The sequence below is a fragment of the Coregonus clupeaformis genome, chromosome 3 (assembly GCF_020615455.1).
Source record: "Coregonus clupeaformis isolate EN_2021a chromosome 3, ASM2061545v1, whole genome shotgun sequence".
In the NCBI taxonomy this organism is placed as follows: domain Eukaryota; kingdom Metazoa; phylum Chordata; class Actinopteri; order Salmoniformes; family Salmonidae; genus Coregonus; species Coregonus clupeaformis.
The window spans coordinates 14723850-14749285 of NC_059194.1; the positions used below are offsets into that span (position 1 = coordinate 14723850).

At 45.4% G+C, this 25436-nt stretch overlaps 1 protein-coding gene across 1 annotated transcript in view; it reads left to right on the top strand.

The window, feature by feature from the left end:
* Positions 1 to 23522, top strand: part of LOC121538153 (ecto-NOX disulfide-thiol exchanger 2-like) — a 248638-nt gene extending 225116 nt beyond the window's left edge. The window contains exons 13-14 of the mRNA XM_045207428.1: positions 5614 to 5699; positions 22311 to 23522. Coding sequence (XP_045063363.1) covers positions 5614 to 5699; positions 22311 to 22442 — 218 coding nt within the window. The 3' untranslated portion in view covers positions 22443 to 23522. The remainder of the gene's footprint in view (positions 1 to 5613; positions 5700 to 22310) is intronic.
* Positions 23523 to 25436: the final 1914 nt, after the last annotated feature.

Genomic DNA, 25436 nt, shown 5'->3' on the forward strand with positions numbered 1-25436 from the left:
CAACTAGCCGGTGCCCCCGCACATTGACTCTGCACCGGTACCCCCCTGTATATATAGCCTCCCTACTGTTATTTTATTTTACTTCTGCTCTTTTTTTCTCAACACTTTTTTTGTTGTTGTTTTATTTTTACTTTCTTTGTTAAAAATAAATGCACTGTTGGTTAAGGGCTGTAAGTAAGCATTTCACTGTACTGTCTGCACCTGTTGTATTCGGCGCATGTGACCAATAAAATTTGATTTGATTTTATTTGATACATGGATTTTATAATGTCGTATGTTTTTCCCCCAACCCCACTTTCCATCAATTGGTATAGCAGACCCTCACGCCCAATTGAGTCAAAAGCTTTTTTTGAAATCAACAAAGCATGAGAAGAGTTTGCCTTTGTTTCGGTTTGTTTGTTTGTCAATTAGGGTGTGCAGGGTGAATACGTGGTCTGTCGTACGGTAATTTGGTAAAAAGCCAATTTTAAATTTGCTCAGTACATTGTTTTCACTGAGGAAGTGAACTAGTCTGCTGTTAATGATAATGCAGAGGATTTTCCCAAGGTTGCTGTTGACGCATATCCCACGGTAGTTATTGGGGTCAAATTTGTCTCCACTTTTGTGGATTGGGGTGATCAGTCCTTGGTTCCAAATATTGGGGAAGTTGCCAGAGCTATAGGTTAGCTGTAGGTTAGCTATAGGTTAGCTATAGGTTAGCTGTAGGTTAGCTATAGGTTAGCTGTGGGTTAGCTGCGGGTTAGCTGCGGGTTAGCTATAGGTTAGCTGTAGGTTAGCTGTAGCGCAATGTTGGCTATTTTCGGACGCTATTTACATTAAATCAAAGTAAATGAATTTGCCAAAAAAATTTAGATGCTCTTTACTGCATAGCTGATTGTTTAGCTGAAGGTGTCCTGTAACACTGTGCCAAGTGACAATTTTCTCTGTTGTGGTATTTTACATTTGACATTTTAGTCATTTAGCAGACGCTCTTATCCTGAGCGACTTACAGTTTGTGATTGCACACATTTTCATACTGGCCCCCCGTGGGAAACATACCCACAACCCTGGCGTTGCAAGCGCCATGCTCTACCAACTGAGCTACAGGGGACTGTATTAACATATTTGGTGCGTGGTCGGCAGCTGGACACAAACGCGAATGGTTATCTAACTTCGGACGGTTGCAGCTGTCTCTAGCTTTCTTTCTGTTTTATTAACATGTTTCATTAAGCACATTGTTTATATTTACAACAGGAGTATAGCCTACCTGGCTTGCATGAAAATGAACCACGGGAAAAGCATCCTCTGTTCGCTACTTAAGTGCATAGATTACATGTATTATTTGTTTCATGCCCCTGTCTCGGAACCAATAATGGTCCATTCTAAATCAAAACCAATTGCTCGCATATATTATTTAGTAGATGTAAAGACAACTTAAACTAAGAATAGTCTGATGGGTGACAATATTAGACCATCGCTTGTGAATGATGTATTATCACTTGTGAATGATGCCCAGCATAAGGCAAGAAACAGCGCATGCCTTTTTTTTTGCAACTTTTTCTAATCATAGTCACACACCTCATGTAGCCTAGCCCATAGGCCTATATGTTTTGATAAGGTTTGTATCACAACTAAAGTGGCCAAATAACTTCTTAAAATGAAGCACATTAATCCGCTTTACAACCAGTCTAGAGCCTAACTGGCATACGTAGGCGGCACGTGAGTTTCAAGTTTGGGGAAGATAATTTTCACCATAAAAATGCATCTTTAAAATAAAGCATTACATGCAGAATCGCATTTGCGGTCACTTTTGAGAATTGCATTTTGGAACATTCGCGCTTACAGCCTACTGCCGTGTGCGCATTGCTGCGCTTATAATGTGAAGAAATAGCCTAATAGTTTATCAACATTTGAAGCTAAACGATCTGTTGCAACAGTCTCATTGCTTTTAAAATGTTTTTGGACGCGAGTGGTTGTATTAATTTGGGATCTATCGCATCACACAACTGTCCCAGATTATGTTTTGGAATATTTCTTTCTTACGCAGAAGATAGAATAGAATAGGTCAACTTTTGTACTATGGGGGATAGTAGATTGACATAGGCTAGTGCTTTTGCTGTTTGTTAGGCTACTCATCTTGTTGGCTGATGAAAAGTTGGCTTAATGTGGACAGTTCTTCTACACTATATATGCAAAAGTATGTGGACACCTCTTCACATTAGTGGAATCGGCTATTTCAGCCACACCCATTACTGAAAGGTGTATTAAATCAAGCACACAACCATGCAATCTCCATAGACAAACATTGGCAGTAGAATGGCCTTACTGAAGAGCTCAGTGACTTTCAATGTGGCACCATCATAGGATGCCACCTTTCCAACAAGTCAGTTCGTCAAATTTCTGCCCTGCTAGAGCTGCCCTCGGTCAACTGTAAGTGCTGTTATTGTGAAGTGGAAATGTCTAAGAGCAACAACAACCCAGCCGCGAAGTGGTAGGCCACACAAGCTCACAGAACGGAACCACTGAGTGCTGAAGCGCGTAAAAATTGCCTGTCCTCGGTTGCAACACTCACTACCGAGTTCCAAACTGCCTATGGAAGCAACATCAGCACAAGAACTGGTCGTCGGGAGCTTCATGAAATGGGTTTCCATGGCTGAGCAGCTGCAAACGAGCCTAAGATCACCATGCGCAATGCCAAGCGTTGGCTGGAGTGATGTAAAGCTCGCCGCCATTGGACTCTGGAGCAGAGAAAACGTGTTCTCTGGAGTAATGAATCACGCTTCACCATCTGGCAGTCCGACGTACGAATCTGGGTTTGGTGGATGCCAGGAGAACGCTACCTATCCCAATGCATAGTGCCAACTGTAAAGTTTGGTGGAGGAGGAATAATGGTCTGGGGCTGTTTTTCATGGTTCGGGCTAGGCCCCTTAATTCCAGTGAAGGGAAATCTTAATGCTACAGCATACAATGACATTCTAGACGATTCTGTGCTTCCAACTTTGTGGCAACAGTTTGGGGAAGGCCCTTTCCTATTTCAGCATGACAATGCCTATGTGCACAAAGCTAGGTCCATACATAAATGGTTTGTTGAGATAGGTGTGGAAGAACTTGACTGGCCTGCAAAGAGCCCTGACCTCAACCCCATCAAACACCTTTGGCATGAATTGGAAAGCCGACTGCGAGCCAGGCCTAATCGCCCAACATCAGTGCCTGACCTCACTAATGCTCTTGTGGCTGAATGGAAACAAGTCCCCGCAGGAATGTTCCAACATCAGGTGGAAAGCCTTCCCCGAAGAGTGGAGACTATTATAGCAGCAAAGGGGGGACCAACTCCATATTAATGCCCATGATTTTAAGAAGGAAATGTTAGACGAGCAGGTGTCCACATACTTTTGGTCATGTAGTGTAACATCTTCAATATGCGCCTCGAAATTCGATAAGAGGGTTACGTTCCCTGATGTGTCTGTCTTCTTAGCTGAAATGCCTGTGAGAAGGATCCGATCATGTGACGGGCATTGGCTAATAGGAATTGAGATATCTGAGAGAGCCATATGAGTGAGAGGTGCTTCTAAGCACGGCAGCTGTGAGAAGGGAATTATAATTATTATATTCAGCCCAAGGGCACAATGGCCACTTTGGCATGGATTTTTTTACGGGGCATTACGGCCACACAAGGGGGATGCCACCGGGAAATGTAAGGCCTGGTGAGAATATTATCAAGTGCTTGTCAAATTTTGAATGAGAGACTGATGAAGTGTGTGCAGCCTGCACAAGAAACAAATCAGTGCTCGTGCATTTCATGCAACTTTTTTCAAAGCATCATTAGTCGCATCGTGCAGCCTTAAAATGTATAACAAATCTAAACATATAGCCCAATGTTTGTATCACAACTAAAGTTGCATAAATAACAGTTTATTTGTTAACCACTCAACAACATAGCCGCATGTGCGCTCTTCCTTGGAAATCGTTTGGAGAAAATATCCTTTCAATTTTATTCAGCTATGTTCAATCTTCATACTATAAAATAAGAAAATATTATGCCACGGACTTCTAAGCAAATCTTGTCTGCTAAATGAACTAGTGTAGCCCACAGCCATATGGCATAGCCAGATCAGGGCCTAACATAAGGACAACTCGGAATATGCTATTCTGTTCTTCTGAAATAGACTACATATTCTTCATGTTTCTTTAGACCTGTTTAAAATAAATATTGGATTTATTGTGACAGTGTAGGCTATATTAAATTGATTTATTCTACTTTTTTAAATGTAGATGTTCCAAAGGTCTGAATCAGTGGCTTGTAGGCGATGGGTGGAAGCCAGGAGATGCTAAACTTGTTAATGTTAGTTAACGGTCAATTAACGTGAGACTGGCAGTTATTTATTTGACAATCACCGGCTGACAAAATTTCATGACCGCCACTGCCCTAGAAGTGAGGCCATCTTTATATCACTAAATACAGTGCATTTGGAAAGTATTCAGACCCCTTGACTTTTTCCAAATTTTGTTACGTTACAGCCTTATTACGTTACATGTTTTTTTCCTCATCAATCTACACACAATACCCCATAATGACAAAGCAAAAGCAGGTTTTTAGACATTTGTGGTATTTATAAAAAAAAATTAAACTGAAATGTAACATTTACATAAGTATTCAGACCCTTTACTCAGCACTTTGTTGAAGCACCTTTGGCAGCGATTACAGCCTAGAGTCTTCTTGGGTATGACCCTACAAGCTTGGCACACCTGTATTTGGGGAGTTTCTCCCTTTCTTCACTGCAGATCTTCTCAAGCTCTGTCAGGTTGGATGAGGAGCATCGCTGCACAGCTATTTTCAGGTCTCTCCAGAGATGTTTGATCGGGTTCAAGTCCGGGCTCTGGCTGGGCCACTCAAGGTAATTCAGAGACTTGTCCCGAAGCCACTCCTGCGTTGTCTTGGCTGTGTGCTTAGGTTCGTTGTCCTGTTGGAAGGTGAACCTTCACCCCTGTCTGAGGTCCTGAGCGCTCTGGAGCAGGTTTTCATTAAGGATCTCTCTGTATTCCCTCGATCCTGGAGGAACTCTGGAGCTCTGTCAGAGTGACCATTGGGTTCTTGGTCACCTACCTTAGTCATTATGGGTTATTGTGTGTAGCTGGATGAGGAAAACATGTAATTTAATCCATTTTAGAATAAGGTTGTGACATAGCAAAATGTGGAAAAGGTCAAGGGGTCTGAATACTTTCCGAATGCACTGTATGTCACGGTTAGGCGTGTCCGAGCATACGTGCCCTGTCCGAGCACAAAGACAACGCGCTAGGTTGGCTATTGGTTAGCTGTAGGTTAGCTGTAGGTTAGCTGTAGGTTAGCTGTAGGTTAGCTATATGTTAGCTGTAGGTTAGCTATTGGTTAGCTGTAGGTTAGCTGTAGGTTAGCTATAGGTTAATAGAATACAGTTTGATACTCTTATGTCTATTGGATGCCATATTCTCGTTGGCTGTCATTTTGATCAGATGGGTAAATCAACAGTCAGACGGAATTTAGGTGTTTGTACATATGATTGTAGGGTTGTAGTTATAGAGTATTAAACTACATGTTAATATGGTATGCCAGTTTGATTGACAGCTGTATTGATGTCCCTGTTTGTCCTTCCTCAGGGATCATCTCTACGTTCCTCCATGTCCACCCGTTTGGAGCCAGCATCGAGTACATCTGCTCTTATCTACAGCAGCTGGACTCCAAGGTACTGCTGGCACACACACACACACACACACACACAGTGAGATGAGCAGCAGGAACTGTCCTGGCACCCTCAAAAGAGCCCCCAAAGTGAACCAAACTGAGACCATCTTGAGAGGTGGTCTGAGTTCGGTTCGCTTGAATTCCGCGGTCCGGTTCCCTTTTTTAGGGCAATGTGAACACAAAGCTCCCCAGGTTCGCTTGTCATTATTCCCGCAACACACACTAGACTATTGCAACACCATTTCCCCTGCCATAACCCCTCACATTGGTGCCACAAAAGAGCGAAGATGATGTGCAGGTTCTCGTTTAAAAAAAAATGTGTGCTGTTTTTGGATATTGATTAGCTATTGTCAAGGATGCACAGAAATGCCAAAATATGTGTTTTTAGTTCAGATTATTAGTTTGCTATATGTGATCTATTAGGCTAAGAGAGCTTCATACACTGTTTATTCGATTGTGGGGGTTGAATAGTGTGATTGAGACTTGGGTTAAGTTACACTTTATGAACTCCCGAGTGGCGCAGTGGTCTAAGGCACTGCATCTCAGTGCTTGAGTTGTCACTACAAACCCCCTGGTTCGATTCCAGGCTGTATCACAACCGGCCGTGATTGGGAGTCCCATAGGGCGGCGCACAATTGGCCCAGCGTCGTCCGGGTTTGGCCGGTGTAGGCCGTCATGGTAAATAATAATTTATTCTTAACTGACTTGCCTAGTTAAATAAAGGTAAAATAAATAAAAATAGTGTGAGAAGACAACATATTTGGTGAAAATCTCAACATAGGTTACAAAATCAATTATAGCTCTTAAAGGGGCAGTAGCCTACATTGGGTGTACAGTTTTCAATTACAGCATTATTTAATCTGCAGTTATTCTTCTGCTACTTATTCTGTTACTATTAACATGTAAATATTATATGTATCTTCTGATTACAATAACTATGTCTCATCATTTAACTTAAAGCAATCTAGTAGCTTCCAAAATGTAAGTAGGTATATCTAGCTGTTAGAAAACATGTTCTGATGGAATGGCTTATCCTGCACTTTGTAAAATACCCAGAGTGCATTGAGTGAATGTTGGAAAATAATCTTGATTCCTTTATAAACATAGCAATGTGAATACAAAGAGGACTCGGACCACAATTGAAGTGAACTGGCAAAATATTTTTTAGGTTTGAGGTTTAATTTTTTTCGCGCCAAAGAAAATAAGTGAAAGACAAAATGGTACAGATAAAAACGGGTAAAAATGGTGTGCAGGTGAGGTTGGAAGCCCAAAGGGGCTTGTATGAAAACCACACCACAAATATACAGTAAGTACAAAAAAAAAGTTAGCTCAATCAGTTAAACAAAACAGATTAATTATAATTGTACATGATATACTCAGTATACAAGAAAAACACTGTTTGATTATGTGTGTGTGTGTGCGCATGTGTGTGTGTGTGTGAGAGTGTGAAAGTTAGGCTACATGGAGGGGATTATTGGGTAGATTGGTTCATCAGGAAGACCCCCAGTCTTCGCTTTAAGTTATTGAGGGATGATGAGGTTTTGGCAATGTGAAGATAAGAATTCCAGAGTATGGTACCTCTGTATCTGAAAGAGAATTGACTATGTGAGGTGCGGCAGTGGGGAGGTTGAAGGTTATCGCAGTGTCTTGTGTTATATAGATGGATTTCAGAATTAACCTGGAAAAATCCATTGAAGGGTTAAGATAAACTGTCTAAGTATGAATATTTGTAGATGAAAGTGCATAATTGGCGTATATTAATGTCAGAAATAGACAAGATATTGAGTTTCTTAAATGAAGGTGCAGAATGCAAAAATGTGTATGATGAGTAATTTGTGTAGGTAGGAGGCATATGTACTGGCACAGACAATATTACAGTAAATGAGATGTGGGTCAATGAAGCTATAGTAAAGAGTATAGAGCAAGCCTGATGAACCAAACCACTAATCTTTCTGAGGATACCAACAGATTTCATCACTTTGCTACAGACAAATTGAATATGATCTTTCCAGAATAACTTTGGCAATTTTCAAATCATCAGGAACAATACCAGTTTGCATAGATCTGGTGAAGATATACGTTAGAGGCTCAGTAATCGAGGAAGACACTGATTTCACCAAAGAGGCACCAATCACATCATGACCTGCTGCTGATATCTTTAGGTTACCAATTACCTCCATCACCTCCATTACATCAGGAGGATCAAACTGAAGCAGAGAAGGGAAATGTCCCTTAATGTAATCCAAGGGATTTCCATCAGTAGTCTCTATTTTCTTTGACAGCGAGGAACCCACATTCACAAAAAAGTTATTAAATTCACATGAAATAACATCAGGATCACTATAGGTCTTGTTTCCAACAATACATTAAGATGGAATAGTTGTAGATGGCTTTTTCTTATTCAACAGTTGATTGATGATTTTCCATTTTTACTTTATATTATTTAAGGATTCTTGGAATTTGTTAGTCAAATATATTTTTGGGGATATCCAAAGTGTCACGGTTCAGACAGACGACAAGAGGACCACAATTGCGTCACACCAGAAAGTTTATTAAACTTAAGGGAAAAGGGAAGTAGGGAGTGAGTGAAGGCTCCAGGGGTTATCCCGTCCAATGTGCTGGGTCTGTGCCCCCCCCCAGTGGCAGCGATGCGTCCGATGACGCCGGTGGTTGGTGGTCCAGAAGTCCTGGGGGGGGAGGAAACACAGACACAACGGGGCGGATGAAACAAGGCAGAAGTACAGTTCAAGGGAAATCCAAATACGTTGTAGCAAGGCAGAAGGCTGGTCAGAGTTACCGGGGTCGAAGAGTAGTCAGGAGTCGTAATGGCAGAAAGCAGGTCTGGTTTTCCTGGGGCAGAAGAGTATCCAAGAATCAGGCAGGTCCGGGGTCACAAAACAAGGGTGAGCCAGAAGCGCGAGCACACAGGTTCGGGTGTGAGCTTTGCAGACGATCTGACAAAGGAGAGCTGAAAGACAGGACTTTAAATACTGGGAGAGGTTAGTGGGTAATGCAGCGCAGCTGGCAGAGTAATTAGAGCCGAGCAGAGCAGGGACAGGTGGAGCTAGTTAGGCTGAGTAGAGAGAGAGAGATGAGCAGAGTGGAAGATAGTGGAAACACATTAAGGTGGTAACCCGGTGGAGTGAGAGGGCTCATGACAGAACCCCCCCCCCCAAGGGACGGCCCCAGAAGTCCCAAGAGCAACACCACGCCGGGCGGGAGGAGGGGAGCCGGAGGAGGGCTAGAACTCCTCCGAACGGTCCCGAGCGAACGCCCTCATCCTCGGAGGAAGCCGGAGGGCCGTGGTCGGGGAGATGGGACAGGTCCCGAGACAGGATCAGGCACAGGACAGGACGCCGAGCGGGCAGGACGGTTAGGGATCCCTCTGGGGCGGCCCCTACGGATTGCAGGTTGATCAGGATGCCGTTGGTGGAAGGCGGTGATGAGAGTCCTATCCACAATCCGACTAGCTGGCACCCAGGTCCTTTCCTCAGGTCCATAGCCCTCCCAGTCAATGAGGTACTGGAGACCCCTACCCCTCCGTCTGGACCGAAGCAGGCGGCGGACGGTGTAAACCAGACCACCATCGACGAGCCGTGGAGGAGGAGGACAAGGCGCAGCAGGGACCAGCGGACTCTCATGAATGGGCTTAATCTTAGACACATGGAAAGTGGGGTGCACCCTCATGGAATTAGGCAGTTGGAGCCGGACAGCAGTTGGGCTAATCACTCTTATGATAGGGAATGGGCCAATGAACCGAGGTGCCAACTTCTGCGACTCCACCCTGAGTGGCAGGTTCCTTGACGACAACCACACCCTTTGACCAACATGGTAGGTGGGAGCAGGGATTCTCCGACGGTTGGCCCCGGTAGTGTAGCTGGCAACGGATCTGAGAAGTGTGGCTCGGGCCTGTGACCAGGTGCGGCGACATCGACGGGCAAACGCAAGTGCAGATGGGCAAGTAACCTCCCCTTCCTGACTAGCAAATAGAGGAGGCTGGTATCCATAAACACATTGGAAAGGGGACATACCGATGGCAGAGCAGGTCAGAGAATTGTGTGCGTACTCCACCCATGTCAATTGCTGCGACCAGGAGTGGGGGTTGCGTGAAGTCATGCATCGCAGTGCCTTCTCGAGCTCCTGATTTGCCCGCTCTGACTGCCCATTGGATTGGGGATGGAATCCGGAAGTCAGACTGACTGTGGCTCCCAGCAGGTGACAGAACTCCTTCCAAAAAGCGGAGGAGAATTGTGGACCACGGTCAGAAACTACATCCTTTGGCAGTCCGTGGATCCGGAAGACGTGTTCCAGGACCACCTGGGCGGTCTCCTTGGCGGTTGGGAGCTTGGGGAGGGGAATGAAGTGTGCCATCTTGCTGAATCGGTCAACTATGGTGAGAATGACGGTCTTGCCCCTTGAAGGGGGCAGCCCCGTGACAAAGTCAAGGGCGATGTGAGACCAGGGACGTCTGGGCACAGGCAGGGGCTGCAGCAATCCGGCTGGGGGCTGGCAGGACGACTTGTGTTGGTTGCAGATGGGGCAGGCTTGGACGAATTCCCGTACATCCCTTCTCAGAGCGGGCCACCAGAACCTCTGGGCGAGCAGGTTGTGAGTGCGGGTGGAGCCAGGGTGACAAGCTAGGCGGGAGTCATGTCCCCACTGAACGACCTGGGACCTTAGGTTTTCGGGGACAAAAAGGCGGTCAGCTGGGCAAGTGCTGGGACCGGGCTGGTTACGGAGAGCTTCCAGCACCTGTTCCTCAACAGCCCAGGTCAGAGCTGCTACGATGCAGGGACTTGGCAGAATCGACACAGGATCCTTGGAGGGGTTGTCATCCTTCTGGAATTGACGGGAGAGGGCGTCTGGCTTGGTGTTGCGTGATCCAGGCCGGTATGACAGAGTGAAATTAAACCTGGTGAAGAACAGGGCCCAGCGGGACTGCCTGGAGTTCAACCGTTTGGCCGTGCGGATGTACTCCAAGTTCTTATGATCGGTCCAAACGAGAAATGGAATGGTGGACCCCTCCAGCCAGTGACGCCACTCCTCCAAGGCAAGCTTCACAGCCAGCAGCTCTCGGTTCCCTATGTCGTAATTGCACTCAGAGGGGGACAACCGACGTGAGAAAAAGGCACAGGGATGGAGCTTCCTATCCTCCGCAGCCCACTGAGAAATCACAGCACCAACTCCCACATCCGAGGCGTCCACCTCCACAATGAATTGCCGGTCCACGTCAGGCATCTGGAGGATGGGAGCGGAGGTGAACCTTACCTTGAGGGTACTGAAGGCCTTGTCGGCTGCTGGGGTCCAGGTGAAGGGGTTGCTTGGTGCTGGTTAGAGCAGTGAGAGGGGCAGCAACGGTACTGTAGTTCCGGATAAACTTTCTATAGAAGTTAGCAAACCCCAGAAACTGTTGCAGCTTCTTTCTGTTCTCCGGAACTGGCCATGAAGTGACTGCTGATACTTTGGCAGGATCCATTTGGATACTTCCCTCTGCCACTATGTACCCCAGGAAGGCCACTGTCTTGACGTGAAACTCACATTTCTCTGCCTTGGCGTAGAGGGAATTCTCCAGAAGACGATGAAGGACTTGCTGGACATGGCGGGTGTGTTCAGACAGGTTTCTGGAGTAGATTAAGATGTCATCCAGGTAAACGAAGACAAACTTGTTTAACATGTCCCGCAGTACATCATTCACTAGAGCCTGGAACACAGCAGGAGCATTGGTGAGGCCAAAAGGCATAACCAGATACTCGTAGTGGCCTGTTGGTGTATTGAATGCGGTCTTCCATTCATCTCCCTCCCGGATCCGCACTAGGTGGTAAGCGTTTCTGAGATCCAACTTGGTAAAAACAGTGGCTCCCTGGAGCAACTCAAAAGCAGAGGTGAGCAGAGGGAGAGGGTAACGGTTTTTCACTGTGATGTCGTTGAGTCCCCTGTAGTCGATGCAGGGGCGAAGAGATCCGTCCCTCTTCCCCACAAAGAAGAAGCCAGCACCAGCCGGAGATGAAGATGAACGGATCAATCCTGTGGACAGAGAGTCATTGATGTAGTCCTCCATGGACCTTCTTTCAGGAGCAGACAACGAATAAAGACGACCCCCTTGGAGGGGCTGTTCCAGGGAGGAGGTCGATGGCACAGTCGTACGGTCGGTGAGGGGGCAGAGATGTGGCTCTTGCTTTGTTAAACACTTCTCTGAGACCATGGTAGCATTCTGGGACATGGGAGAGGTCAGGAGCGGAGTTAGTAGGTACTGGCCGAGGGGGTAGTGCGGCAGCAAGCAGGCAGGTTCGGTGGCAGTCCTCTCCCCACTCCCTGATCACCCCGGTCACCCAGTCGAGCTGAGGGTTGTGCCGGCGGAGCCATGGGTAACCCAGGATGAGGGGTTGGCCTGGAGAGGGGAGCAGGTGAAACTGGATAGTTTCTTGATGGTTTCCGGACAGACCCATCAAGACCGGGGCCGTGACATGAGTGACCGATCCGAGTAAGTGTCCGTCCAGTGCCCGGGCAGGAATAGGAGGTGTCAAACGGAGGTTCTCCAGTCCCAGTTGGCGTGCCAGCTTGATGTCCATTATGTTGGCTTCGGCGCCAGAATCCACCAGAGCAGCCAGGGTGTGAGTTGAGTCAGAGAGGCGGAGGTGAACTTGCAGCAAGGGTTTGCGGTCGGAGGACTGGATGGTCATTGAGCTCAGCCGGACTCCCCCTATGCCCGGTGAGCTTCGGCTTTTAAAGGGCAGGTTACCACACGATGTCCATCACCTCCACAATAGAGGCAGAGGTTTGAGGTGAAGCGGCGCTGGCGCTCTGCAGGAGTGAGAGAGGCTCGCCCAATCTCCATAGGCTCAGACTGATCAAGCTGACTTGGGTGAGTGGCAGTAGCTGACAGGAGCCCAGTCAGATCTCTCCGAATGCCGGTAGTTGGTGGACCTTGGCGCCCCCTCTCACGACGACGGGTCTGTATCCTTCTGTCGATCCGGACAGTCAGTGCGATGGCTTCATCAAGAGTGGAAGGCAGTTCATGGGAGACCAACTCGTCCTTGATATAGTCAGCCAAGCTATGGAAGAACGCGTCCACCAACGATGGTGTGTTCCAAGAACTTCGTCTTGCCAGGATTCGGAAGTCGATGGAATGGTCTGCGACTGTACGTCTGCCTTGTCGAATACTGAACAGTTCACGAGACGCCTCTGCGGTTGGTGAATCCAGGTCAAACACCTTCAGCATCTCCTCAGCAAACAGGTCGAAGGTTGCACATGCGGGGGTTTGACGTTCGAACTCTGCTGTTCCCCAGAGTCGAGCTCGGCCCGTCAGGTGAGTGATGGCATACCCGACCCTAGCCCCCTCCGTGGCGAAGGTCCTTGGCTGCAAGGAGAACTGAAGTCGGCAGCTAGTCAGGAATGGCCGGACCTGGGTAGAATCGCCGTTGAACCGCTCGGGGTTTCCAATCTTGGGTTCCGGGGCAGCGGCTGCAATGACCGGGGCAGGTAACTCGGAGGCAGGGCTGGTGGGCAGACTGGCTGGGGTAAGGTTGGTGAGGAGTTGGATGATCCTGGCGAGTTGTTGTTGCTGCTGCTGGGACTGCTGCTGGTGCTGCTGGAACTGCTGATGCTGTTGGTGGCCGACCTGAAGCAGAGAGGTGATGTCGCCGCTCATGCGGCCTAGCTCTCTCTCAGTGTGTTCCAGGCGTAGCATGGCGGTGGGTTGCTCAGGTTCTTCGGTTTCCATGTCGGGGGAAGTGTGCGCTGAGTCCATGATGGTCAGATCGTACTGTCACGGTTCAGACAGACGACAAGAGGACCACAATTGCGTCACACCAGAAAGTTTATTAAACTTAAGGGAAAAGGGAAGTAGGGAGTGAGTGAAGGCTCCAGGGGTTATCCCGTCCAATGTGCTGGGTCTGTGCCCCCCCCCAGTGGCAGCGATGCGTCCGATGACGCCGGTGGTTGGTGGTCCAGAAGTCCTGGGGGGAGGAAACACAGACACAACGGGGCGGATGAAACAAGGCAGAAGTACAGTTCAAGGGAAATCCAAATACGTTGTAGCAAGGCAGAAGGCTGGTCAGAGTTACCGGGGTCGAAGAGTAGTCAGGAGTCGTAATGGCAGAAAGCAGGTCTGGTTTTCCTGGGGCAGAAGAGTATCCAAGAATCAGGCAGGTCCGGGGTCACAAAACAAGGGTGAGCCAGAAGCGCGAGCACACAGGTTCCGGGTGTGAGCTTTGCAGACGATCTGACAAAGGAGAGCTGAAAGACAGGACTTTAAATACTGGGAGAGGTTAGTGGGTAATGCAGCGCAGCTGGCAGAGTAATTAGAGCCGAGCAGAGCAGGGACAGGTGGAGCTAGTTAGGCTGAGTAGAGAGAGAGAGATGAGCAGAGTGGAAGATAGTGGAAACACATTAAGGTGGTAACCCGGTGGAGTGAGAGGGCTCATGACACCAAAGTAGGTGAGTAAATTTGTTCATATACTTTTTGTAATTTGCAGAATTCAGGGGAGAGGGTTTTTTGAGAAACCTTTTATACAATTTTTTTTTTTTTACTGAGGATTTCTTGAGAACGGTTGTAAAACAAGTTTTCCAGAACCCTTCTGCTGCTCTCTTATGTGGTTTAACAAAGGGAAAGCAGTGGTGAAATACAGAGTTGGAAGATGTGAAAAAAATCCTGTAAGCAGACTCGACATCGGCCTGATTATAAAAACGTTGTTATGAAATATCACCAATAAACATCTTAAAGCGCTCACAATTACTTTTGTTAAATATTCTACATTTAATGCTACTAATCATCCCCATCTATTCATTTCCAGCTGCCAAATATACGTTTTAAATTGGAAAGTGGTCAGAAATGTCAATACAAAGTATATCTGTATTAGCCACATTATTCAAAGAATTTGTAAAAATATTATCAATAAGGGTGGCAGATGAACTGGTCACCCTTGTGGGCTTATAAATGAGGGGATACAGATAGCTGGAGTATAAAGTATTTAAAACATCTGATGTCAGTGAGTGGTTCCCACTTTTAAATAAATTTATGTTGTAATCACCCAATAGAAAACACATTTTATCTTAATTATTAATCAAATCCAAGGTTGATGCAAGGATATCAAGGAAACTACCAATTTCAGAATCATGGGGTCGATAGATGCATCCAATTACCACTTTTTTACCACCAGAAAATGAACACAAGGGGAATTTCTATGAAAAGAGATTAAACATCAATGTTATCAGATGTAAGTGCGAAGTCCTCTCTGACAAATAATTGAAAACGTAAACTTATGAACAAAAATGGTCACTCCTCCTCCCACTCTTGAAGTTCACAGTGGTGAACAGCATTATAAGGAGACATGTCATAAAGCATGGTTGTCTCTTCAGTCAACCATGTTTCTGAAAGGACAACAATGGAACATTCATAACTGAGAGAAGACAGATAATGAACAAGGTGGTCATGATTTTTAGGAAGACTGCGAACGTTCAAATGAAAGGTAGAAAATAAGCTTGGAATTAGATAAGCTGCTGTACAGGTTGTTAAATTTCTTAACATTACAGTAATCACAAGTGATATACACTACCAGTCAAAAGTTTGGACACACTTACTCATTCAAGGGTTTTTCTTTATTTTTACAATTGTTTACATTGTAGAAAATAGTGAAGACATCAAAACTATAAAATAACACATATGGAATCATGTAGTAAACAAAAAAGTGTTAAACAAATCAAAATATATTTTATTTTTGAGGTTCTTCAAATAGCCACCTTTGCCTTGGCATTCAACATCACTGTCTGTGATACTTATTTCTGGTAAATTTCAGGAAATTTGAATCTGGATCAACACAATCATTATATTTATCATTCGCTTCATTAATATCTAATGGGTTGACGGCCACGTTATCAGGGTTGATATCCTGCCCATCTAAGAGAGATACACAGTCGGAATCACCCAAAAAGTGGAACGGAAACATAGAAGTGCATGCCTCACATGTCCAATACAACCGTACATTTGTGTTAGTTTTATCAATATGGGTGCACTTCCTATGGAATGCACATTGACACAGTCCACATAACACCACTGAAGACTTCAGAGGGTTATGACATTTAGAGCAATGTGTTTTTGGTCATGAAGTTAGAGTTGGGTCCTCATTCAAAGGCAAGGGCAGTGTGAATACAAAGATAACTGAGTTATTTTGCTTTTTTTTTTTACCCCAGTTCACTTTAAAGAGGACTGAGATCGGTTATTTTAAAGAGGACTACAGTCGTGGTCAAAAGTTTTGAGAATGACACAAGTATTGGTCTTCACAAAGTTCGCTGCATTAGTGTTATGAGATATTTTTGTCAGATGTTACTATGGAATACTGAAGTATAATTACAAGCATTCTAAGTGTCAAAGGCTTTTATTGACAATTACATTAAGTTTATGCAAAGAGTCAATATTTGCAGTGTTGACCCTTCTTTTTCAAGACCTCTGCAATCCGCCCTGGCATGCTGTCTCGGCCACATCCTGACTGATGGCAGCCCATTCTTGCATAATCAATGCTTGGAGTTTGTCAGAATTTGTGGGTTTTTGTTTGTCCACCTGCCTCTTGAGGATCGACCACAAGTTCTCAATGGGATTAAGGTCGATGTTTTGTTCCCCAAGCCACTTAGTTATCACTTTTGCCTTATGGCAAGGTGCTCCATCATGCTGGAAAAGGCATTGGTCGTCACCAAACTGTTATTGGATGGTTGGGAGAAGTTGCTCTCGGAGGATGTGTTGGTACCATTCTTTATTCATGTGTGTTCTTACCTTGGCTGAGAAGCAACCCCACACGTGAATGGTCTCAGGATGCTTTACTGTTGGCATGACACAGGCTGATGGTAGCGCTCACCTTGTCTTCTCCGGACAAGGTGTTTTCCGGATGCCTCAAACAATCGGAAAGGGGATTCATCAGAGAAAATGACTTTACCCCAGTCCTCAGCAGTCCAATCCCTGTACCTTTAGCAGAATATCAGACTGTCCCTGATGTTTTTCCTGGAGAGAAATGGCTTCTTTGCTGCCCTTCTTGACACCAGGCCATCCTACAAAAGTCTTCACCTCATTGTGTGTGCAGATGCCTAAGCAAGCTCTGCACTGGTGGTGCCCCGATCCCGCAGCTGAATCAACTTTAGGAGATGGTCCTGGCGCTTGCTGGACTTTCTTGGGTGCCCTGACGCCTTCTTCACAACAATTGAACCTCTCTCCTTGAAGTTCTTGATGATCCGAAAAATGGTTGATTTAGGTGCAATCTTACTAGCAGCAATATCCTTGCCTGTGAAGCCCTTTTTGTGCAAAGCAATGATGACGGCACGTGTTTCCTTGCAGGTAACCATGGTTAACAGGGGAAGAACAATGATTTCAAGCACCACCCTCCTTTTAAAGCTTCCAGTCTGTTACTCTAACTCAATCGGCATTACAGAGTGATCTCCAGCCTTGTCCTCGTCAACACTCTCACCTGTGATAACGAGAGAATCACTGACATGATGGCAGCTGGTCCTTTTGTGGCAGGGCTGAAATGCAGTGGAAATGTTTTTTGGGGATTAAGTTCATTTTCATGGCAAAGAGGGACTTTGCAATTAATTGCAATTTATCTGATCACTCTTCATGACATTCTGGAGGATATGCAAATTGCCATCATCAAAACTGAGGCAGCAGACTTTGTGAAAATTAGTATTTGTGTCATTCTCAAAACTTTTGACCACGACTGTAGATATGAAAACACCCTTACAGTACATTATCACACACTGTACACACACAACCAGCTGAGCAATAGAGGCATCCTGGCACCTTGCTACAAATCACACACACACACACAGTCACAGCGAGCTGTCCTGTCTCCTCGCTCTAACACACACAGCATGCCATGGATTAAGCATCCCCACTGGGTTGACATATGGGCCTGATGTATGCCAGAGCCCCACCGCGCAGTTTGAGCCTCCTGGCGCAGTCAGCCTTGAATCTCCTAGTGCAGGCAGAGCCCCATGGTGCAGGCAAAGTCTTCTTGTGCAGTTAGAGCTGTCTTGCCTAATATCAGGCCCTTGATGCAGGCTCCGCTTCAGGTTTGAGTTGGGATTGATGCTAAGGCAAGCCTTAGGGACTTTCCTCTCCTCTCACTCCCTCCATATACAGTGTATACTATTTCCTTGTATCTCCCATAGCTACAGTACTATAGACATGAATATAGGATATCTCTCTGTATCTCCCAGTGCTTCCGTACTATAGACATGAATACAGGATATATCTCTATCTCCCATAGCAACATTACTATAGACATGAATATATGATATCACTCTGTATCTCCCATAGCTACAGTACTGTAGATATGAATATAGGATATCTCTCTGTATCTCCCATAGCAACATTACTATAGACATGAATATATGATATCTCTCTGTATCTCCCATAGCTACAGTACTATAGATATGAATATAGGATATCTCTCTGTATCTCCCATAGCTATAGTACTATATACATGAATATAGGATATCTCTCTGTATCTCCCAGTGCTACAGTACTATATACATGAATATAGGATATATCTCTGTATCTCCCATAGCTACAGTACTATAAACATGAATATAGGATATATCTCTATCTCCCATAGCAACATTACTATAGACATGAATATAGGATATCTCTCTGTATATCCCATAGCTACAGTACTATAGACATGAATAAGGATATCTCTGTATCTCCCATAGCTACAATACTATAGACATGAATAAGGATATCTCTGTATCTCCCAGTGCTCTTGAGGAAGTGTCTGAGTGTGATATCCCTGGACACTGAGACCTGGTACATCTGGTTCCTTCCTGTCTCTCCCTGACGGAGCAGAGCGGTTTAATTTATTCTGACACTTCGCTATAACACCCGTCTCCTCAGGGGCCTTTCTGGGTTCTCAGCTCTCCTCTGCTCTCGACTTTCAGATTGATTCTGTTCTTTTCTCTCATCCACATATGACCACTACGCTCACTGCCACCTCCGCAAGGAGGCCTTCAGATATACTATATGGCCACTCTCACTGCCACCTCCGCAAGGAGGCCTTCAGATATACTATATGGCCACGCTCACTGCCACCTCCGCAAGGAGGCCTTCAGATATACTATATGGCCACGCTCACTGCCACCTCCGCAAGGAGGCCTTCAGATATACTATATGGCCACTCTCACTGCCACCTCCGCAAGGAGGCCTTCAGATATACTATATGGCCACTCTCACTGCCACCTCCGCAAGGAGGCCTTCAGATATACTATATGGCCACTCTCACTGCCACCTCCGCAAGGAGGCCTTCAGATATACTATATGGCCACTCTCACTGCCACCTCCGCAAGGAGGCCTTCAGATATACTATATGGCCACTCTCACTGCCGACTTCCGCAAGGAGGCCTTCAGATATACTATATGGCCACTCTCACTGCCACCTCCGCAAGGAGGCCTTCAGATATACTATATGGCCACTCTCACTGCCACCTACGCAAGGAGGCCTTCAGATATACTATATGGCCACTCTCACTGCCACCTCCGCAAGGAGGCCTTCAGATATACTAAATGGCCACTCAGACATGACTACTCTCACTGCTACCTCCATGAGGAGGCCCTCAGACATGGCTACTCTCACTGCCACCTCCATGAGGAGGCCCTCAGACATGACTACTCTCACTGCTACCTCCATGATGAGGCCCTCAGACATGACTACTCTCACTGCTACCTCCATGATGAGGCCCTCAGACATGACTACTCTCACTGCTACCTCCATGAGGAGGCCCTCAGACATGACTACTCTCACTGCTACCTCCATGAGGAGGCCCTCAGACATGACTACTCTCACTGCTACCTCCATGAGGAGGCCCTCAGACATGACTACTCTCACTGCTACCTCTATGATGAGGCCCTCTTAAACACTACATGACCAACATCTCATTCCAAAATCATGGGCATTGATATGGAGTTGGTTCCCATTTTTCTGCTATAACAGCCTCCATTGTTCTGGGAAGGCTTTCCACTAGATGTTGGAACATTGCTGCAGGGACTTGCTTCCATTCAGCCACATGAGCATTAGTGAGGTCAGGCACTGACGTTGGGCGGTTAGGCCCGCAGTCGGCATTCCAATTCACCCCAAAGGTGTTCGATGGGGTTGAGGTCAGGACTCTGTGCAGGCCAGTCAAGTTCTTCCACACCAATCTCGACAAACCATTTCTGTATGGACCTCGCTTTGTGCATGGGGGCATTGTCATGCTGAAACAGGAACGGGCCTTCCCCAAACTGTTGGAGAATGCATGTATGTCTGCTCGATTGTATACACCTGTCAGCAAAGGGTGTGGCTGAAATTTCCAAATCCACTAATTTGAAGGGGTGTCCACATACTTTTGTATATATTGTTTGACCACTCACCTCCAGCTCATTAAAACCTCTCTGCACTCATCAACAAACTGACTCATTCCTTTTCTCTCTGTTTGGGTTTTCCATTAAGGTCTGAGGGTGTGTTTGTTCCCACGCTGCCTCTCTGTAACACCACACAACAAGTCCACAGAGCTTTGTCAACAGTCCTGGCTGGATTCTCCACTAACAACATTACTCTCTACTTATCTACTGTGTCCATGATTCACTACTACATTGTTAATGATGATACACCATTGACATCTTCATGATAGTGTTTAATACATTCTGACAGGGTTTTACCCATCTGGTTCTTACAAGTGTTTTTTCTCTATATATAATGATACAGTGCTTCCTGCTGTCATTGTTTTGTGTAATGTCACCTTTTTTAAGTGATGTTATATGCTAATGTGATGCTATTGCGTATGTACAGTGAGGGAAAAAAGTATTTGATCCCCTGCTGATTTTGTACATTTGCCCACTGACAAAGAAATTATCAGTCTATAATTTTAATGGTATGTTTATTTGAACAGTGAGAGACAGAATAACAACAACAAAAATCCAGAAAAACGCATGTAAAAAATGTTAGAAATTGATTAACATTTTAATGAGGGAAATAAGTATTTGACCCCCTCTCAATCAGAAAGATTTCTGGCTCCCAGGTGTCTTTTATACAGGTAACGAGATGAGATTAGGAGCACACTCTTAAAGGGAGTGCTCCTAATCTCAGCTTGTTACCTGTTTAAAAGACACCTGTCCACAGAAGCAATCAATCAATCAGATTCCAAACTCTCCACCATGGCCAAGACCAAAGAGCTCTCCAAGGATGTCAGGGACAAGATTGTAGACCTACACAAGGCTGGAATGGGCTACAAGACCATCGCCAAGCAGCTTGGTGAGAAGGTGACAACATTTGGTGCGATTATTCGCAAATGGAAGAAACACAAAATAACTGTCAATCTCCCTCGGCCTGGGGCTCCATGCAAGATCTCACCTTGTGGAGTTGCAATGATCATGAGAACGGTGACAAATCAGCCCAGAACTACACGGGAGGATCTTGTCAATGATCTCAAGGCAGCTGGGACCATAGTCACCAAGAAAACAATTGGTAACACACTACGCCGTGAAGGACTGAAATCCTGCAGCGCCCGCAAGGTCCCCCTGCTCAAGAAAGCACATATACAGGGCCGTCTGAAGTTTGCCAATGAACATCTGAATGATTCAGAGGAGAACTGGATGAAAGTGTTGTGGTCAGATGAGGCCAAAATCGAGCTCTTTGGCATCAACCCAACTCACCGTGTTTGGAGGAGGAGGAATGCTGCCTAAGACCCCAAGAACACCATCCCCACCCTCAAACATGGAGGTGGAAATATTATGCTTTGGGGGTGTTTTTCTGCTAAGGGGACAGGACAACTTCACCGCATCAAAGGGACGATGGACGGGGCCATGTACCGTCAAATATTGGGTGAGAACCTCCTTCCCTCAGCCAGGGCATTGAAAATGGGTCGTGGATGGGTATTCCAGCATGACAATGACCCAAAACACACGGCCAAGGCAACAAAGGAGTGGCTCAAGAAGAAGCACATTAAGGTCCTGGAGTGGCCTAGCCAGTCTCCAGACCTTAATCCCATAGAAAATCTGTGGAGGGAACTGAAGGTTCGAGTTGCCAAACATCAGGCTCGAAACCTTAATGACTTGGAGAAGATCTGCAAAGAGGAGTGGGACAAAATCCCTCCTGAGATCTGTGCAAACCTGGTGGCCAACTACAAGAAACGTCTGACCTCTGTGATTGCCAACAAGGGTTTTGCCACCAAGTACTAAGTCATGTTTTGCAGATGGGTCAAATACTTATTTCCCTCATTAAAATGCAAATCAATTCATAACTTTTTTTACGTGTTTTTCAAGATTTTTTTGTTGTTATTCTGTCTCTCACTGTTCAAATAAACCTACCATTAAAATTATAGACTGATCATGTCTTTGTCAGTGGGCAAACATACAAAATCAGCAGGGGATCAAATACTTTTTTCCCTCACTGTAGGTGTGGTTTGTGATGAGTATTGTGTTGGTGTTGGCGTTTGTCACTCAGATCAGTTCTTCTGAGATGTGGGGCTCTTTGAGTCTGTAGGAGTGTTTATCAAATCTGTGTGTTACGTTTGTATTGTGATTGTATCTGTGGGTGTGTGTCAGTGTATGTATAAAATCTGTGTATTTACATTAAGTGTGTGTGTGTGTGTGTTTCAGATAAACATCGGACAGGTGGGGGCTCTACTGGGTCGGCTGCCCTGTACCTTCAGACAGGAGCTGACAGGGGTGGGCGCCAGCCTGGAGAAACGCTGGAAGTTCTGTGGTTTCGAGGGCATCAAGACCACATAGAGCATTACAGAGACACGGAGGACATCACAGGGACACAGAAGAAACAGCATTAAGCTGCATTATGAGGACACTGAGGAAACAGCAAAGAGGTCAGGCTGTCTTCTGAGCACAATGAGAATACAGCATCTGTATACGTGACAGAGAGGGTGACTCGTCTCCTGTGTGACAGAGACCTCTATAACACCTCCAACACCGCACTGCTCTGCTCCGTGTCCAACTCTGCAAAGCCTCATGGGATAGAACACTGGGAGTCCCAGAGGAGTATCAGTCCAAAGGTGCCAGGGGATTGGCTGTTAGTCCATCACATGGGCGGGCTGAACTGTTCTCAGAGCCTCTAATTGGTTAACTCTGCTGTCAATCAGCCAGGACTACTACCCAGGGCCACGTTCAGTTGCCAAACATTGTTGGAAGTTGCAAATAGAAATGCCATGAATAGAGCCAACTTGATTTCTTGGTCTACATGTCGGAGAGGCATGTTTGTTCTATATTACACATTTCTATCTGAACATTCCAAAATGCTGTGTCCTGCTGAACGTGCCCCAGGGAGGATATCAGGGTCTGCTGAACACGTTCAATCTCCAACCCCTTTTGCCTTGCTCACTTCTCTCTTTTTGTTCCTTGTTTGGGCAATTATATAAATAAAATTAATATATTACCATACTTTCTGTATGGGCACAAAGGACTCATCGTCATACCAGATGATTTCAGGAGCTATCAGGTGGTTGTTGTTTGTTTTCCATGTGAACCAACTGTGTATTCAGTTTTAATTTAGTAGTCAGTGCTCTTTGTTTGAACTCAAAGAATGATCAAGGCCCAAAAATCAGCATTTCTTATGCCCAAGTCCAGGTAGTCCCTCCCCGCTTCAGTCTGTATTTTTCTGTTTGGTACCTAATGAACACGACCCTGGTGAACATAATGGACTTCCAGCTGTTGGAAGGGGTAATAGTGTTTTTATGAGTAGACCTTCACGTGGTAGGTAGGGGTGGCATGTATCCTAGTGATTGGAACGTTGGGCCAGTAACCGAAAAGTCTCTAGTCGAATCCCGAGCTGACAAGGTGAAAAAGCTGTTGATGTGCTCTTGAGCAAGGCACTTAACCCTAATCGCACCAGGTTCGCTGTTGATAATGGCAGACCCTAGCTATGATCCCACTCTCTGAGGGTGTATGCTAAAAACACATTTCCAATTAAAACGTGTATTAATACACACTTGTACATGTGTGAAATAGGACAAATATAAGCACCACATCTTCACATATTGCATAGTGCCCCTGGAGCAAGTTAGGGTTAAGTGCCTTGCTCAAGGGCACATTGACAGATGTTTTCACCTTGTCAGCTCGGGTATTCAAACCAGGGGCCTTTTGGTTATTGGCCCAACGCTCTTGCCGTTACTTGACCAGCCAATCATTTGATGTAGTTCTTTGCAACATACATACTGTTTGTATCGTTATTTCAAGATGTTTGGTGAAGTGCGTTTTGATAAAAAATGTAGTTTGATGACACAATGATGTGATTTGTTTTGTCAGAGGGTAAACATGATTTACATGCATCTCAAACAGCTTATAGAAGAACAGTAGGTGGTTTTGCAGTGCGTAAATGGGAACAACCATATCCTGAAATACGGTGTATTCATCATATCATTGGTGGCATTCCAGGTCAACATTTTTTGCAGGCTGCTATATCATATTAATGTGGTTCGTGAGCAGAGGTGACACCACAGGTCTCAGAGTGGTGTGGCAAAAAAAGAACATCTGGGGCCTGTAGTTTTTCCTGATCTGGTACTCTACCAAGGTAAAACTCCGGACCTTATACAGTATGATGTGATTAATCTATTGTTAAAAGGTTTAATATGGGCTATGATGGGACCCAAGGTTTTCTAATCAGGTCAAATGTTTTTTAACTCCTAGAAAACTCCTGGCCTTGGGGAGGATGAAAACGCTGTCAAACTGCAGCAACCTTGTACTGTTCATATGAATTATATTTTTTAAGAAGGACTAGGGGGGTTTCCTATACACAGAGAAAGCAACATGATTGGACAATTAAACTCACGGAGCTTGCTTTATGCACGTTTGCATCTTGTAGTCCTGCACTATGCAACTGTAGACCTAATTAAACTAGGGTCCGAGGAGGTCTGTGGTAAAAATATTTTGGGGGGATTTTTTTAAATGTGACAAATAATGATTTATGAATATTGCTAGCTGCAACAAAATAACATAGTGGATAGCATTTCTATGTCTCTGTGTTCAGTATGAAGGAAGTTAGAGGTAGTTTCACGAGCCGATACTAACTAGCAATAGCACAATGACTGGAAGTCTACAGGAACAGTTAGCAGGTTAGCTGTTCCTTTTCTTATATTTACATTTTAGTCATTTAGCAGACGCTCTTATCCAGAGCGACTTACAGTTAGTGAGTGCATACATTATTTTATTTTTATATACTGGACCCCGTGGGAATCGAGCCCACAACCCTGGCATTGCAAACGCCATGCTCTACCAACTGAGCTACAGTGGGGGAAAAAAGTATTTAGTCAGCCACCAATTGTGCAAGTTCTCCCACTTAAAAAGATGAGAGAGGCCTGTAATTTTCATCATAGGCACACGTCAACTATGACAGACAAAATGAGGGAAAAAAATCCAGAAAATCACATTGTAGGATTTTTTATGAATGTATTTGCAAATTATGGTGGAAAATAAGTATTTGGTCAATAACAAAAGTTTCTCAATACTTTGTTATATACCCTTTGTTGGCAATGACACAGGTCAAACGTTTTCTGTAAGTCTTCACAAGGTTTTCACACACTGTTGCTGGTATTTTGGCCCATTCCTCCATGCAGATCTCCTCTAGAGCAGTGATGTTTTGGGGCTGTCGCTGGGCAACACGAACTTTCAACTCCCTCCAAAGATTTTCTATGGGGTTGAGATCTGGAGACTGGCTAGGCCACTCCAGGACCTTGAAATGCTTCTTACGAAGCCACTCCTTCGTTGCCCGGGCGGTGT